We start from the raw sequence: 17701 nt of genomic DNA, 5'->3' as shown, positions 1-17701 counted from the left end.
TAATTATGTAAATATTTTTATGTTGATTTTATATATATATATTTTTTTTACATGAGCATAATACTCATGCTATTGAAATGAGAGTGTCAAATGGGACACCTCATTTCATAAGATGTCTTAAAGATATAAAAGAAATTACATTATCTCATATGAGATTTATGTGGACACTTCGTAGGTTTGCCATGAAAAGCAACCCTTGTGTTGTTTTTATATATTGCTAAAAAACAATATTGTGTTGAAAAATGTTGATCACTAATCACTGACCATGGCATTGCAAATCCAACACTATGGCCACTGCTTATTTCAGTGCAAACCCATCAACTAAAGTCACTTGTCATGGTGCTGCAAGTAGAGGGGAGGGAAGGAGAGAGGTGGAAGAATTTGTTTTAACTATGTGTTTTTCACAACAACAAAAAAAAAAAGAAAGTGTTTTGAACTTTTGATTTTAGGAAGAATTTCTCTTGATTTTATAAGGGAAATGTGGAATTAAGAAATAAAAAAAGTGAGGTGCTAACAACACAAATTCTTAAGCTTAACTGATCTTACCCTTGAGTCCTTGACTGCTGACACAATGACTATAATACCCTCGCAGGCTTTTTTTGTATCCATGTTTCTCACGGGGCAAACACCCAAACCAAATCCCACCTCAATAAGTAATTTATTATGAAAATAATATAAATATTTAATTATACTTTTGGTTGTTGCAGTTTGTATTATTTTTTGTTTAAGTTCTCGTATTTTTTGTTTCAAAATTGTATCTTATTTAAAATTAATAGACTGAAATAATATTTATTGATTTGCCCAAAAAAATAAATATTTATTGATCACCTGCAAGTCTGCAACATTCGTTATACTTATTTTATTAGAAATTTAGCAATCATCAATCATTCATACGAGTTAATTACTTTGATTTATAATCACTTTTTTAGCTAAACAAAGGATGCGATTGATAAAAACTAAAGTTAGGAAAACTTAAGTGAAAAGTGGTTTAAATTACAAGACCAAAATAATAATAAATTGAGCCTAATTAAAAAAGTTATTTCAATTTGTGCACATATGTAAACACCCACGCCCTTTTTTTTTTTTTTGGCCATGACCCAAGCCCTTATTGGCCAAAAAAAAAAAAAAAAAAACACCCACGCCCTTATATATTATTCAATTTTTCGTTAGAGGTTTTATCCCTTTTATTATTCGATTTTTCTAAACTGAATCGTGCATTCTTCTCTCTCCTCCGTGCGTGTTCGTTCTCTTTCTTGACATGGATTGATTAATAAAAGAAGCTTTACTCCTCCTCTCTAAACAAACACCAAACACACACACCTTCTCTCTTAGGGTTTCGCAGACAGCTTCCTAGTTGCGAGGAACAAGTGCAAGAATTGTAGGCCTTTTTCTCTTCGAACTTCCAGAGGAAGCCGCTTTGTTCATTCTGATCGTCGAAGTTTCAATTTCTCTCGCAGACAAGAGGATTGGGGATTTTGCTTAGTAGAAGAGGCATGATGAATTGTCCTCTTGGTCAGAATTGGCTGTCGATTGCAGTTGCTTGAGGTTTGAGCTCTTATTGATTCTGTTTTCGGTTTTGCAACTTGAAGCTCTAGGGGTCACGGGATTCGAAATTTGTATTTGAAATTCATGGTTTAGGGTTAGGAGTTTCTGCTTACTCTAGCTTTTGAACCGTTTGGTTGCTGAGAGATTTGGACGAGGGAAACAAAGTGGAAGGTATTCCATTTGGCTAGGGCTTGGGAAAAGCTAATTTCTAGTCAGATTAAGTTGAGTAGGAGTACATTACATGTGGAATGTATGCTTTCTAAATTAACTTAAGCTAGCTCTTAAGTGATTACTCAAATGACAATTAGTAATCTGGTTTTATTTATATTCTTTTGGTTTGGAACTTTAATAATATATTTATGAATTTATCGGTTATTAATTTGGTGTATGTCTGTTATTAGCTTTTAGTTGCTTAAGTGAATTGTTTTTCCTGATTTATTTCTTGACAATGTGTATTTGTGCAGCTGATCATGTGGGCTCAATGCAATATTTGAATGACCAATATTTAGTTGTGACAAGCTATCGTCAGAGATAGGCTTCTGTGCATTTGAGATTCTACATTGGCAAATGTAGTGTGGTAGATTGTGAATGATTGCTGCCATGGACTTGAACGCCTCACCATTACCTGATGACGATGAAGAGCCTTTTGAAAATCGCCATAAAGAAGATTACACTGCATCAGAATACACTGCACCAGAATACACTGCACCAGGAGATCACGTAGAGAGTGCAGTTAATATAGCACGCCGGGTACCATTCTTTTATCTCAGTTGACTCACTTATCCCCTGCTTATGGAAAGTGGATGAATTCGTTTATTTTGTTATTGTATTTGTTGGTCTGTCTATTATAGGATTTTGTTCTTGATTTCCAATGAGATTGAAATCATTACAGGGATATTTTTCATTGTTTTGATTTATTGTAGTTAGGAGCACTGATTATTGCTTAAGCTCCTCTTGTTTCCATGACCATTTGAATCAGTAGATATTATTTCTCCTGTGAAAAGTTGTAGAAGCTGCCATAACCTTAGTGGCAAACCTTGCAATATTTCTGTGGGTTTCTGCAGAAGTTAAGAGGTTATTTTTTTTTTTTTTTGGGTGGGGAGTGGGGGTGTTTTGGATACACATACAAAATGGATCTCTTACTCCGAATAGTATTCTTTAATTTTTCCTTTAGTCAATGCTTGAAAGTTTTCTATTGCCATCACTTGCTAATTCTAGCACTGAAAGTGTACTTATGCTCCATAAGTTTACCAAAGACTCTTAACTTTTTGGCAAAACACTTGGGGATTTGTAATGAGAGAAGAAATTTTTTGTGCTACTCTTTTCATTTACATCTAAAATTTGTGGAAATTAGTATCTTCATGCTTTAAACTTTATGTGTCAAACCGGGTTTTTTTCCCTCCGACCTTTTCCTTTTTGTTCATTTTATATTATTTATATGTATATAAATTGAACTCAACATCTTTGTGTGCATGGTTATTGATTTTTTGTGTTTCTTGTATTAGGAGCGCGAGGAACGACGAAAGCGATTGAAACGAGAACGCTCAGATGACAGACCAATGCAGGCATCTCAACCCCCTGCATATGATCCGTATCAAACAAAGCATGTCAGGGTTTATGACAAATCTAGGCTTCCCTCTGGTAAGTTATATGTTCACATGCTGTGTTTGGTAGTGGTTATTAATCCTGTTTATATATTTTTCATTTCCATATGTTTCTTCTCAAAATATATATGTATTTTCATTTCCATAGGATTGCATTGTTTAGTGGAGTTATATATTTCATTGAATTTTCTTCATTTTTGTGAATTGAATTATTACCTTTTACATGTTCTGTTACATCAAGTTGTGATCTGGACAGTAAAGTAGTGATTCTGAGTTTCTATAAAAACATTTTTGTTTTTGTATTGATGCCTTGTTAGGAAACTGAGCAGCTTAAAGTATCTGAAAGCTTTAATATGCCTTGCACAAGTTTTCTGCTAGAAAATTTAAACTTTCAATATTCTTCGTGTTTGTAATCTGGGAATAAAATTCCCTCATTCGCTATTGAGGGAGTTTGACCTTTTAGTTTTCCAAATATGTAAACAAAATTATAGACTCATTGGGAGACATAAAGCGCATATTGATATGCAGTACCAGTATGTTAAATGAATGTGTTACAGTATTTTGTTTTAACATCATGGTGATTGGTGAGGAACATTTAAATCAATACAAGCCTCCTGCACTTGCGCAGCGTGTGCAAGATGCTTTGTCCAAAATACATATTGAATTGAAGAAAATTAAAATGGGTAACTTTTAGTCGAACCATTGGTTGAATGAAATTACTTTCAAATGCATTAGAATGCTATGCTCTTTATTTCAGATAATGAGATGGAGAGGTGGTTGTTGGTGACTTTGGGATGGAGGCCGCAAACTGGAGTGAGAAATTCTATCTGACTAAGAAGAACTTCTTTCTCTGTAGGTTCTATTTGTTCAATGAAAACTAAGGAGCAGAAAATAAGAAATGGAACGTGTGTAGGATAGGATTTGTGGGGTTTCTTTTTATAAGGATGAAGAGAATGAAGAAATTGGTTGACTTCCTTGGGATGAGATTGGTAGTACACTTTCCAAGTTACCCCTATCATTTAATTTTTGAATAGTTTTGGGATGATATAGAAGTGGAGGGTATATTTAGAATAAATAAACTTCAAACTCCAAAAAACTGGTATTCTCTTTCTCTAGGGACACTAGGGTTCTTTACGAGTCTTGATCTTTACCATCGAGATTTGGTATCACTTTGGTTTTTCTTATTTGTTATATGATTTTTAATTTTTAACTAGTTTGAGATGCTAGGGTTTGTATACGGTATTTACATCCAAAGAGCTACACGATTTTTTTTTTGCCTGAAATGTCATTTTTATTTACCTTAACTTTTGTTATCTTTAATCATATTGTTCTTCATAATGCAGGTTGGTTGGATTGCCCATCATCTGGTCAAGAAATATCTTGCATGATACCTTCTAAGGTGCCACTGGGTGAATCCTTCAATGATTGTGTTCCTCCTGGTAAAAGATACTCATTTAAACAAGTGATTCATCTACAAAGAGTTTTGGGAAGAAAAGTAAGTGCACCAAAATTATAAATGCTCCTTTGCTGTAGCTTTTTTTCCCCCTCAATTCTCTGGATTGGAATCTTTAACATATTCCTATATGAACATTCAAAAAAATTACTCTTGATATAAGAAGTGAAGGTAGTGTCTTTTACATGTATAGCTGTCAAAGCTTAGAATATTGTAATTTGGATCTTTTGTTAACAACAGGAGGTAAACTAAATAGCAATGCTTTTCAATGGTTGAAATGATTTTTAAGGTCATCTTCACTCACTTTTCAGCTTGGTTTGGTGATCGATTTGACGAATACTTCTCGTTACTATGTAACAACAGATTTGAAGAAAGAGGGTATTAAGCATGTTAAGGTGAGTAATTGCTTATGGTGTAATTTTGTATTTCTTGGTACACTTGTCTTCAACTATTGTACACTTATTTTATTCTATTATTTTTGGGAATCATGTTTGATGATGTAGATTGCGTGCAAGGGGCGGGATTCTGTACCTGACAACTTAGCTGTAAATCAGTTTGTATATGAGGTTTGATTCTTATTTGACACATAGTTGTCCTTCCTGTATGTTTCTTTTACCAAATTTTTCTGAGTGCAGGGATGAATCTGTTTAGTACTTAGTTTAGTACTTAATTTAGTACATGCAAGGGTTTTTTAGGAAATATTTATATTTCCTCAGGATAAGTACCATATAACAATCCAACTATGCTTCTATGTATTTGTCTTTTTTGAGTCGTCATCCACTAATATTTCCTCTGTTAAGTTATTGCTCATTTTTTCTCTCAATGCTTCTTTTTATCTATGGGAAAAAAGCATTTTTTTCCTTCAATATATCACATATACCTCATATATGCTTTAGTAAGTTAAAACTTTTGCCTATACACTATATAATTATTCTCATTTCAGGTTATACAATTCCTCTCTCGTCAAAAACACTCCAAGAAGTATATTCTTGTCCATTGTACACATGGGCACAATCGCACAGGGTTTATGATCATCCATTACCTAATGCGCTCCTCATCAATTTCAGTCACTCAGGTAAAATATGAACTTATTTTAACTGTCTAATTTAGAGTAAACCAACCTACTTTTATTATTTATCTTTTTTTTATTACTTTTTAATACTGAATGTTACACAGGCAATAAAAATTTTTTCTAACGCACGTCCTCCGGGAATCTACAAACCTGACTATATTGATGCGTTGTATTCATTCTATCACGAAAGAAAGCCTGAAATGGTTGTATGCCCACCAACTCCTGAATGGAAGAGGTCTTCAGAATTTGATCTTAATGGTGAAGCAGTTGCAGACGATGATGATGATGGAGGTCCAGCTGCTCCTTTACATGTATGCATAGTCTTGAAAGTGGAACTTGGTTTGTGGGTTTTGGTGTTATTTCTGCTATATGAAGATTGAGAAATCCAGTAAATTATGAGTGGTTTTCTGTTTGTTGCATTGCATTGACAAGATTAATTTTTATGTCCAGAGAATACTGTCTTTCATAGGATTCTTTTCATTGTTATTAATCCACCTTGATTTCCTTCTTGATCATGTTATGGAAATGAATGACCTTTTACTTCTTTGTAATTAGTTATGCTTGTTACGTGACTGTTGTCTTCAATTTAACTTTAGCATGACTCTATCATTTCAGGAGACTCAGGATACAGATGGAGTAATGACAAATGATGATATCTTGGGTGATGAGATACCTTGGGACCAGCAAGAGGCACTGCGGCAGTTCTGCTATCAATCTCTTAAGCTGGGTGTTGGGGTAGGCATGTTGAGACCTATCTCTATTCTTAATGGCTGCTGTTTTTCACTTTTTATATTGTTAGATACCTGAGATCTTGATTTAGGCTGCGTTGATTTTTAACTACATATTTTAAGTTGATTCCTACATGTGTCTTATAGTTTACTTTAATTCATTTTCTTTAATTTCAGGCAAGAGGAAACGCACAATTCCCAGGGTCCCACCCAGTTTCTCTTACCAGGTTCAACTTCACAGCTCCTTGTTCCTTTTTGTTTTCTTGTCTTTCTTTTTGGCCAAATTACACAAATGGTCCCTGTGGGTTGGGTCATATTTCAATGTCAGTCTTGTGGTTTTGATTTTTTAAATAATACCCTTGTGGTTAAATCAGTTATCAAAACAAATTAAAACCACAACACTCACATTGAAATATGACTAAAACCACAAGGATCATTTGTGTAATTTAGCCTTTATTTTTTGTTTTTGCTGTGGTTTCATTTGTTTGTTTGTTTTTTCTTAAATTTTTTTTTTATATCAATTGAACATATAAACTGAAACTTTGTTTACCTCAATAATGATTTATGTAGTGAGCTGTAAAATTTCATCATAAATTGGCGAACAGTATCTTGGAATGAACGGTTTCTTGTTAGCATGCTTTCTGCTATCCATAATTTGATCTGTAACGAAAAAACTTGGTGGCCATGCATCATTCAATGTTTCATTTGACATGATAACTGGACATGGTAGCACTATTGAAGTTTAGCCTTTACTTGCATATTTGTCTGTATCTCTATAATGTCCCAGTAATGATATGTGGTAGTTTGAAATACATATTGATTATTCTGAGGTCCTCTGTGGTTTGGAATTTGATTCATCTTATCCTACCTGTGGTGTTGAAATATGCTAATATTGGTTTTCTTATTGTTGTTGGTTGATAGATGACCAAGTCCTGCCTGTATCTGTAAAGATGATTGCTTAAGTACTGCATATTACCTGTACTGTAACATACTGTAGATTTGGAAATATTGTACATTTCAGCAAAAATTGCAGTTGATAAATGGTAGTTCTTTTTACTTAGTGGTGCTCCTTAATTTTGATATTGTAATCTGAATGGACTTGCTTCTTTTACATGCAGGGACAACTTACAGCTGTTGAGGCAACGTTATTATTATGCTACGTGGAAAGCTGATGGAACTAGATATATGATGTTAATAACTATGGATGGATGTTACTTGATCGATAGGAGTTTTAATTTTAGAAGGGTTCAAATGAGGTTTCCCTGCAAACACACAAATGATGTATGTATGCACTTGCTTTGAGGAAGGTTAATAGTATTGAAAAGATTACATGTAGAGCTTCCTTCACATATTAGAGTGACCTTTGTTTTTCGGCTTGTAAGGGTTTATCTGAGAAGACTCACCACTACACATTACTGGATGGGGAGATGGTAATTGATACCGTGCCAGATTCACAGAAGCAGGAGCGAAGATACCTTATATATGATATGATGGCAATCAACCAAGTTTCTGTCATAGAGGTTTGGTTTGCCCTTTCTTTTTCTCTGTTGGGTAAATCTATTTTTCTCCACTAAATTATATTTTGAGATCTTCTTTAGCATTATTGTTGTGCCACTATCTTGACGTCACACGCACAAATATACGTAAAATCACATGCCAATCAGTAAAGAGCTGCACCGTGTTGGGTGGTAACATACTCGCTCTACATTGAACATAGGGAGTGGATTTTTAGATATAAAAGCAGTATTTAAGTAGTTGGGAATATGCACGAAGCTCTTTGTAGGCTTGTTATTTGTTTGGTGCGGTAGAATCATATCCAAGATGTTTTTAGTCTTTTCTCAAGTTTTGGTTTTAGGACACTGTATAATTATTAGTAGAGATATCTGTACTGTGATTTTATCTGTCTTGATTATGTAAAAACAGTTGCATTGAACTGTTTTTATTTTTATTTTTTTAAAGACTAGTTGCATCCGACTTTGGTATACGCATTGGTGATGGTTTGTTCCAGATAGGTTAATTGCTTCTGCATATTATGTTGATCTTATAATTGCATAAATAAGATAAGTGATCCAGTTATCTTTGTTTTTTTAGATATACAATCAAACTTCACAATTTTTTCCTACTCTTTTTTTTGGTTACATTGGAAGGGGTCAAACTCTTCACCTATCTTAATCCTCAAACCCATTTTCCCACCCTCCCTCCTCGCTCACCACTTGGGCTTTTTTTTTTTGGTTTCCCCTGCAATGTTAAGCTACCTATGTTATGGTCTGATATTTTGGAACTGTTGCAGCGGCCTTTCTATGAGCGGTGGAAGATGCTTGAGAAAGAAGTCATTGAACCTCGGAATCATGAACGCCACAATATTTACCAAAGTAGGAATCCTTACTATAGATATGACTTAGAACCTTTCAGGGTATGTATAAAAAATTCTGGGTTCTGACCTCCAACATCATTCCACTGTTTACTTTTCTGCTGGGATTGACTTTCTCAGTATATGTTTATCAGGTGAGGAGGAAGGATTTTTGGTTGCTCTCTACAGTTACCAAGCTTTTGAAGGAATTTATTCCAAGGCTTTCACATGAGGCAGATGGTCTTATTTTTCAGGTGGTTGAGGATCATAAATGGTCAAGTGACTATAAAATATGATTACAACATCTTTATTTGTGGCAAATTACTGGTTAACTGACTTTGGAGTTAATTTCTCTCCTTATCAAAGTCTAATGGTTGCAAATTTTCTTTTGTAATAAACTCATTTACTAAACATCATTGTTTTTTTCAGTGCCCTATAAAGGAACTGCTGATACTACTTAAATTTTGATTCAGGATTCTTTCTTTATTTTTCAAAATCCCCTCTCCCTCCTTGCCTGTTGCCCCCTGCAAATACCATGTATGGCGCAACCACTGTGTTTCATGATTGAACTGAGATTTTACCCTTTTATTGGTTGCAAAGAATTAATGCTTTTTGATTGAGCTTAGAGTTTACACTTTATTTGGTTGCAAAGAATTAATAGCTTAATTTTGATATGTTAGGGTTGGGACGATCCATATGTTCCCCGTACACATGAAGGACTACTAAAGTGGAAATATGCTTCTTTGAACTCAGTTGATTTTCTATTTGAGGTTGTGCCATCAACTTTATATTGTTATTTTAGTTATTGATTTGTGTATCTCTCTATCTTTTCCTATTCATATTTACCATAAGTTTGTTTTGTGCTCGCTTTCTCATATCAACCTACTTGTGTGGACAGATAGGTGATGATGATCGGCAAATGCTTTTTCTATATGATCGTGGAAAGAAGAAACTAATGGATGGAAATAGGGTTGCATTTAAAGGTAGGCATAAATTTCTTTGTATATTCATATGATATTTTTGTTTGGGTATAATATGACTGGGTTTACTCAATGATTGTACAGTTGAAAATTTTGAATGGGAGCTCTAATAACTATAAGTGCACTTATTTTCTTTCTAAAATTGTTAAACTATGTTGGGCATAAATGCATACACATGTGGATTGATCCCAATAGGATTGGCTGGAAAAGTCTCATGTGATATTTGTAGAAAATGATGGATGAGAATTTGTGTTGCTTTTAAAATCCTCAAGGCTGTGACCTAGGCATAGACAATATTCTTTCTTGGTTATCTTTTGACGGCATAACTGTGACAGAATTCTGCTTGTCATTTTGCTTGCTGTGATGTTTACTACTTGTTTTATTTATTTATTGCACGTGATCTAGTTAGCACTAAAATCTAATATTAATGTTGGGTGTGTTTTTGGACGTGATCCTGTTGTAATTAATTTTTCTAAATACTTGTATGCTTTCCTTTTTAGCAGATGATTCAGACCCCTCTTTTTATTCGGGGAAAATAATTGAGTGTTCTTGGGACTCTGAAGAAAGACAATGGGTCTGTTTGCGCATCAGGACCGATAAATCCACTCCAAATGATTTCCGTACCTACAAGAAGGTCCTTGCTCACAGTTTTTATCAATCATTATCATTCTACTTTTTTCTTTTAATTTTTTTTGTTTTGTTCAAATCCACTGGACTTACTGATTTGGAAAACAGGTTATGCAAAGCATAAATGACAATATCACAGAGGATGTCTTGTTGGATGAGATCTATGAGATCATTCGTCTGCCAATGTATGCTGATAGGATACGGAATGATAGCAAAGCAGCTCAGCAGCATGCAAATGCCGCGCGACGGAGGTGACAGAGGGGTTAAGCATCACCAACGGTTTCTTGTTAGGTTTGTTGGTAATAGAAGAGCTTAGTACTAAAGGCTATCCTCCGACACCTGCTTGGCAAGTTGTTGATAGTTCCATTTACTTGGAAGTTGGTATAAATTGGGCATATGAGCTGATGAAGAATCACAGAGATATTTTGTAACTAGCTAAGCCTAGCTATAATTTGTACCGAGTGCTGTGCTGGTGAGTTGTATGATCCAGTTTGGTACACCAGATAGCCCCCGGGATTATTGTCAAATCTATTTGGTTCAGATGGTTGTTTAGATGAAGAGAAGTAGGGTTAGTGTCGCCATGTATATTATTACGATGATTATTGTTATTAAGTTGTTTAAAAAGGTAGGCATTTTTTTACAACCCAAGTTTTGGCTCCCCCTTTTAATGTGAATATAACTTGGGGAACCCTAACTGACTCGCTCTCTCCATTCTCCTAATCCTTGTTATTTTTCTTTTTGTTTTTAAGCATTTTATTTTGTTTGAGACATGAATGAGATTTTGGAATTTATCGAAACTCAGCTTGCGCGAAGGGACCTAACCCGATTCGGACAGATTGTAGATCGGATTGATAATTATTTAGGCACGCATGAACCTTCAATGTACTTATGTACCACAATTGTGTACCATGTGGCATCTGAGGTGGAGGTGGAGCTGCCACATCAATTAAAAAGGTTATGAGTTGGATTCCTTATTATACTGTTAAAAAAAAAATTGTTATATTTCACCGCAGTGATGAAGCAGACATCTGGGCTCCACAGATGACGATTAACTGTCTTACTTGACAGACGTGATTTAGCGGAGCAGTAATACAATAGCAACACTATCTATTTTGCGCGTGATACCCAGTGGCCGTACAAATTACACCGGTCACCGGTCCGGACCCAGATTCCTGTAACATATACATTGAACATCTGGTTAAGCGGTTAACACAGCTTATACATCTCGCACGTAAACGTAGTTTACTCAAACCCAAGGCCAAGGCCAAGGGCCATTTTCATTTCTCAGTCCTCGATTGTTGACTCTACGCACTCAACTACTCTCTCAGACACTCGCACATCGCTCAGAGATTGCTTAGAACCCTAGTCAGTGGCTAGGGTTTATCTTCCTCTCACAATTTCATCGCAATCACATTGATCGGAAGAACGAAGAAGATCATATGAAATCCACCGCGGTTAGGGTTTTCCTGATCTCCCTCATTCTGTGCACTGGCTCGGATTTCGTTCATGGCCAGGAGCCGGCAAAAAATAAATTCAGGGAACGAGAGGCCAGCGACGACGCCCTTGGCTATCCAAACATGTATATTCATCTCTTCACCTGTCTTAATTACCGTAAATTATCAACGGATTTCTATTGATTTTAGGCTAATTTTATTGAATTTTTTTGCATCTGAATAATGCGTTTTTCTTTTTGGGTTGTGTATGTGGTCAGAGATGAGGATGCGTTGTTGAATACACAGTGCCCTGCGAAATTGGAGCTAAGATGGCAAGCAGAAGTTAGTTCTAGTATTTATGCTACTCCCTTGATTGCCGATATCAATAGGTAAAAGAAAAATTGTGCTTTGGTTGGGATTTTAGTGTATTTACTTTTGCATTTTGAAACATAGACATTTGAGTGAAATCTACTTTACCAATGTGTCTGGCAGTGATGTTTTTTTGGTATTTTTCCTTCTAGTGATGGAAAGCTAGAGATTGTGGTTCCCTCCTTTGTTCACTATCTTGAAGTTCTAGAAGGTTCTGATGGAGATAAACTTCCCGGTACAGAAAGCTTTTTTCTTTGCTTTATTGTTTTGGTGGAGCAGTTTCGAAGTGTTTGGTGAAGTGATTTTTCTAAGTGCACTGCTTAACGATTTATCAGGTTGGCCTGCTTTCCATCAGTCAACTGTACATGCCAGTCCTCTCCTGTATGATATTGACAAGGATGGTGTGAGAGAAATAGCTTTGGCTACCTACAATGGTGAAGTTCTCTTTTTCAGGTAATTAAGTATCACTTGCGTGAGTCACCACCAGTTATAATGCCACAATTTTTGCGTCTGCATAATCATTTATCAGCAGCCTGCACAAACTCATAAAAATTGTATGTATATTTGCTTTTAGGGTCTCGGGATACATGATGGTAGATAAACTAGTAGTGCCTCGTAGGAAAGTTAAAAAGAATTGGTACGGGGGTTTGCATCCAGATCCTGTGGATCGTACCCATCCAGATGTTCATGATGACCTTCTTGTCATGGAAGCTACTAATATGAAATCAACTCCTCGTAAGTTTACCCACGCTAGTAAGCTTTTTTTTTTGGGGGTCCTTATTCATATCATCCACTTTATTGGACCAAGGTATTCCTTTTATCAGGAACTAACCATGTCTACAATTGTTGGTTATTTTTGTAGAAACGGATGGAAATACACCTAAATTAAACAATTCTGCTACTATTTCAACAGAAAACCGTCCTGATTTAAACACTTCAGCTCCTATATCAAAAGAAAGCCACCTTAGCATGGTGAATGCATCGGATCCAGAGAATGAAAGGAAAACAAATGAAAGTCAGATAGAAACAGAAATCAAGCTGCCTACAAGCAAGGACAATTCTTCTGTGAAAAATGTGTCGGAGGGAACTGTTAATGCAGAGAATGGAACTAGTTCTGGGAGACGACTTTTGGAAGATAACAACTCGAGTGATTCGCAGGATGGTGGTTCTGAATCCAAAGATGATAGTAAGGAGGACGTTCATGTTGCAACTGTAGAAAATGAGGGAACTTTGGAAGCAGAGGCTGATTCATCTTTTGAGTTATTCCGTAACAGTGATGAACTGGCCGATGAGTATAGTTATGACTATGATGATTATGTTGATGAATCAATGTGGGCAGATGAGGAGTGGACTGAAGAGCAACACGAGAAATTGGAGGATTATGTCAATGTTGATGCACACATCCTGTGCACTCCTGTGAGTTTTCACTTTAATGTTTATTCACACACACACACACACTTTCAGAGACTCACAGACACTTGCCCACACTTGTACATGTATTAGTAAATGTATACTTACATGTGTAAATATGTATTATATTTATGAATGGACTTTCTTGGCATATGCAACTTAAATTTGGTTGATGGGTAATATTTCTTATTTCATTAGGTCATAGCAGACATTGATAATGACGGGGTATCAGAAATGGTTGTTGCTGTTTCTTACTTCTTTGATCATGAGTGAGTTCTCTTCCATATTGCCAAACTCATTTCTTTCTTTATAGTTGGAATTCATATATTAATGACGAATGGTTAATTATATGACATTGAACTGAAAAAAGATGGTTGCTTGTTGGAGTGGAAGTCAAACCACATTTTACACTTTAGTTGCCAGCTTTAAACCTCCTGATTTTTGAGAATTTATGCAGTGTAGATTCTGGTAAAACAACTCTTTTCTAGACATGGACTTTAGAGGTTTTATCAAAGCAAGCATATGTTTTAATTTATTTCTGCTAGTATGATAAATTAGTTGTATAATCACCGCAATCAGTATATAATCATGGTTGTAGAAGTTATATCTGTATTTGGAGTAGTTATGACTAGGTACAGCCTCCAATCTGCTCAAAGCTACTGCACTATTTGTATCGACCAGGAAACACTCAAGATGAGATCATTAGATATAATGTAAATGAATCAGAAGTATAAAGCTTATTTGTAGTTAGATTGTTTTGTGAGACGGACATATACTATTTTCTTGGTTCTTCAGATTCATATGAGAAATTGTAAGAACCTTGTAAGTTCCACTTTCCTATGAAACCAATTTAAGATATCTTCTTTATTATTTGTCAGTGGTATCGTCGAAGATTGAAATATAAATCATATAAAGAGTGTTTATTAATTAATGGTCTGAAAGTAATTAACCACCTTGTAAGTTGGCAGGTATTATGACAACCCAGAGCATTTGAAGGAACTGGGTGGCATTGATATTGGAAAATATGTAGCTGGTTCAATTGTTGTTTTCAATCTTGACACAAAGCAAGTAAAGTGGACTGCTGAACTAGATCTGAGTACAGACAGTGGAAACTTCCGTGCCTATATATATTCTTCTCCAACTGTCGTTGATTTGGATGGTGATGGGAATCTGGACATTCTTGTTGGAACTTCCTTTGGCTTGTTCTATGTCTTGGATCATCATGGTGATTCACCTTTGCATACTGATTTTCTTTGTTATCCTATGTGTTTAAGTTTGGAGCATGTGACAATTTATGGCCATTGTTGACATTTTTAGCACAAACTATAACATCACATTCCTGGTGCATGAGTTGCTTTAAATTTTGCGGCAGCTATATGAAATGCTGGATCATCTTTAATGTACATATGACGTCTTTTGTTTGTGATTTGGAAACTAAATTGTTTCTTTTATTCAGGCAAGGTGAGGCAAAAGTTTCCTCTAGAAATGGCTGAAATTCAGGGAGCTGTTGTTGCTGCTGATATCAATGATGATGGAAAAATTGAACTAGTGACTACCGATACTCATGGAAATGTTGCTGCATGGACTGCACAAGGAGTAGAAATATGGGAAAATCATCTTAAGAGTCTCGTTCCCCAGGTAAGTTACAGTTTTGATATATAATTAATATTAAGTTGTGTGCCAATAGTGTATCATATATGGTGACAAATTTTTGCGTTAATTAATCAATTATTTTCTGATTTTTTATTTTTGGCTCCGGACCTGGTGATATTAATTTAACATTTTGTTGGATAGCTTATCAGTTATAAACTTGTATGGACAAATTTATGATTTTCATTTATTCAAGAACCTTGTGCATTTTGGGTTCTACACATTAATGATTTTAAGGTTTCTAGGTATGTGTGATTTGAGATAGATTAACACCGGGATTGTTCATGCCTGAATGCAGTTAAAGAAGATCATATTATACTTCATAGCTGTGCAATCCAATTCACATTTGTTTGTGTCCCTCAGGGTGCCACTATTGGGGATGTTGATGGGGATGGCCATACTGATGTTGTGGTTCCAACAATATCAGGGAACGTATACGTTCTTAGTGGCAAAGATGGGTCAATTGTTCGTCCTTATCCATATAGAACTCATGGGAGAGTTATGAATAAAGTTCTACTAGTTGACTTAAGTAAAAAAGGAGAGAAAAAGAAGGGACTCACTATTGTTACAACATCATTCGATGGCTATTTGTACCTTATTGATGGACCAACATCATGCGCTGATGTTGTCGATATTGGTGAAACTTCGTAAGATGCTTTTAAATCCTTCAATGTCCTAGATCTTCCAATCCATTAATTCTTACCCTTTCCATAAGTTACCTGATATTTTAATCTCTGCATGACAGATATAGCATGGTCTTGGCAGACAATGTTGATGGTGGAGATGATCTTGATCTTATTGTTACAACAATGAATGGCAATGTCCTTTGCTTCTCGACTCCTGCTTCACATCATCCCCTCAAGGTATGATAGATCGGAAGCTGGTCTATGGATGATTTCTTCTGTTGCCCTCATTTTTTTTATTCTCTGTATTTTATTTTTTATTTTTATTTTTATTTTTATAATTATTTTTGTCATGTCATCCTTTCTCAGGCATGGAGATTACCTAATCAAGGAAGAAATCATGTTGCAAGTAGGTACAACCGTGAAGGAGTCTTTGTTTCACATTCATCAAGAGCTTTCCGTGATGAAGAGGGCAAGAACTTTTGGGTGGAGATTGAGATTATAGATGGCTATAGATACCCATCTGGGTTGCAAGCACCATATAATGTCACAGTAAGTTCCTCCTTCCCAGTATATTACATTGGCTGAAGTCGACAACTCAGCCCTCAGTCTCTCTCTCTCTCTCTCTCTCTCTATGAATTTCACTGAGTCAATTTTTGTGTTTTTTTAAACTATGTAGACAACCTTGTTAGTGCCTGGTAATTACCAAGGAGAGAGAAGGATAGCAATAAACCAGATCTTCAATCGTCCTGGAAAATATCGTATAAAGCTTCCAACAGTTGGTGTAAGGACTACAGGAACTGTTTTGGTGGAGATGGTTGACAAGAATGGACTCTATTTTTCAGATGATTTCTCCCTCACATTCCATATGTATTACTATAGATTGTTGAAGTGGCTCCTCGTCCTACCAATGATTGGAATGTTTTGTGTGCTTGTAATCCTTCGTCCTCAGGAAGCGGTGCCTTTGCCATCATTTTCACGAAACACTGACTAAATGTTCGATCTTTATCAAGACTTTACAGATACATGCCAAGGTTCAAACGTGATATACATTTTCACCTGAACAAGTGCAGAAACCATGGTGGTTACAACAACATTGGGCACTCTAGTGAAAGATTTTTGATGGCCAAGTTCAGATAGATCATTGTTGGGCCAAAAGAAACTGAGTTTTGAGCAGATTCGGAACTTGTAACATAGTTGAATATGAGTTATAGACGACAACAAATGAGTACCAAATCCAAGTTTTTCGTTCATAATTGTTCAGACGATGATGCAATCTAATGGATATTTATCAACAGTAAAATCTCCCACTTGATAGACATTTGTGTTTTGAATTTTGGTTTATTGTTATTATTTTAAGGAGATAAAGAGAATATACATGAGAGAAATGTGGAAAAAAGTGGCAGAGGAAGTGAGATGATATATGAGAGATGTAAAGAAGAAATGGAGAAAAGAACACCGCATACAAAAATCGGAAAAAAATTGTTTTCTATTTTGTAGTTTCATTTTAAGAATCATTCGATATACATCTTCACTTCTTTCCCTTATATCCATCATCTCTCTTCCCCATCATTTCATTCTTCGTTTTCCATCTTAAATTAAAAATGAAAATAATAAACCAAAATGTGTAAATTGTTTCGCCTCCCTTGGTCGTCAGGTTATGGTTGCAGCCTACTAGTAATTCCCAGCAATGTGGATTACATTCTGGATTTTTAAGTGGTAAACGTGTTTGGAGATACTTCCCAGCAATGGTATAGCTAGTTTTCATTTTTGTATGTAAAGACTGTACACTTCTCTGCTGAAGTACGAAAATCTTCCCATTTGAGGTTTTGAGCTCTGTAATGAGCTTCAAACAGA

At 35.5% G+C, this 17701-nt stretch overlaps 2 protein-coding genes across 5 annotated transcripts; both read left to right on the top strand.

The window, feature by feature from the left end:
- The first annotated feature begins 1196 nt into the window (after positions 1 to 1196).
- LOC147281496 (mRNA capping enzyme family protein) lies at positions 1197 to 11047 on the top strand. Of its 3 annotated transcripts, none has more exons than XM_086248042.1 (18): positions 1197 to 1545; positions 2010 to 2295; positions 3051 to 3186; positions 4493 to 4644; positions 4914 to 4997; positions 5106 to 5168; positions 5546 to 5677; positions 5779 to 5985; positions 6290 to 6409; positions 6580 to 6629; positions 7521 to 7683; positions 7785 to 7922; positions 8693 to 8815; positions 8908 to 9006; positions 9433 to 9522; positions 9651 to 9735; positions 10236 to 10366; positions 10468 to 11047. In XM_086248042.1, the coding sequence occupies exons 2-18, from the start codon at positions 2134 to 2136 to the stop codon at positions 10612 to 10614; spliced, it is 2082 nt and encodes a 693-aa protein (XP_086104168.1). In that variant the 5' UTR covers positions 1197 to 1545; positions 2010 to 2133; the 3' UTR covers positions 10615 to 11047. The 3 variants fall into 3 exon arrangements, with proteins under 3 accessions (XP_086104168.1, XP_086104167.1, XP_086104169.1); XM_086248041.1 differs by having other exon boundaries at positions 10233 to 10366; XM_086248043.1 differs by lacking the exons at positions 8693 to 8815; positions 8908 to 9006 and having other exon boundaries at positions 10233 to 10366.
- A 421-nt stretch (positions 11048 to 11468) lies between these two features.
- Positions 11469 to 17163, top strand: DEX1 (defective in exine formation protein (DEX1)). Of its 2 annotated transcripts, none has more exons than XM_086247536.1 (13): positions 11469 to 11938; positions 12071 to 12181; positions 12314 to 12396; positions 12497 to 12614; positions 12736 to 12896; positions 13075 to 13577; positions 13770 to 13840; positions 14540 to 14796; positions 15028 to 15209; positions 15585 to 15868; positions 15967 to 16084; positions 16214 to 16396; positions 16524 to 17163. In XM_086247536.1, exons 1-13 carry the CDS (start codon positions 11799 to 11801, stop codon positions 16836 to 16838), a joined length of 2526 nt encoding a protein of 841 aa, XP_086103662.1. In that variant the 5' UTR covers positions 11469 to 11798; the 3' UTR covers positions 16839 to 17163. The 2 variants fall into 2 exon arrangements, with proteins under 2 accessions (XP_086103662.1, XP_086103661.1); XM_086247535.1 differs by having other exon boundaries at positions 11470 to 11938; positions 13024 to 13577.
- The last annotated feature ends 538 nt before the right edge of the window (positions 17164 to 17701 follow it).

The sequence above is a fragment of the Dryas octopetala genome, chromosome 6 (assembly GCF_963921425.1).
Source record: "Dryas octopetala chromosome 6, drDryOcto1.1, whole genome shotgun sequence".
NCBI lineage: Eukaryota > Viridiplantae > Streptophyta > Magnoliopsida > Rosales > Rosaceae > Dryas > Dryas octopetala.
The sequence above is the reverse complement of the archived record's forward strand: the minus strand, read 5'-3'. Positions and strand labels throughout refer to the sequence as shown.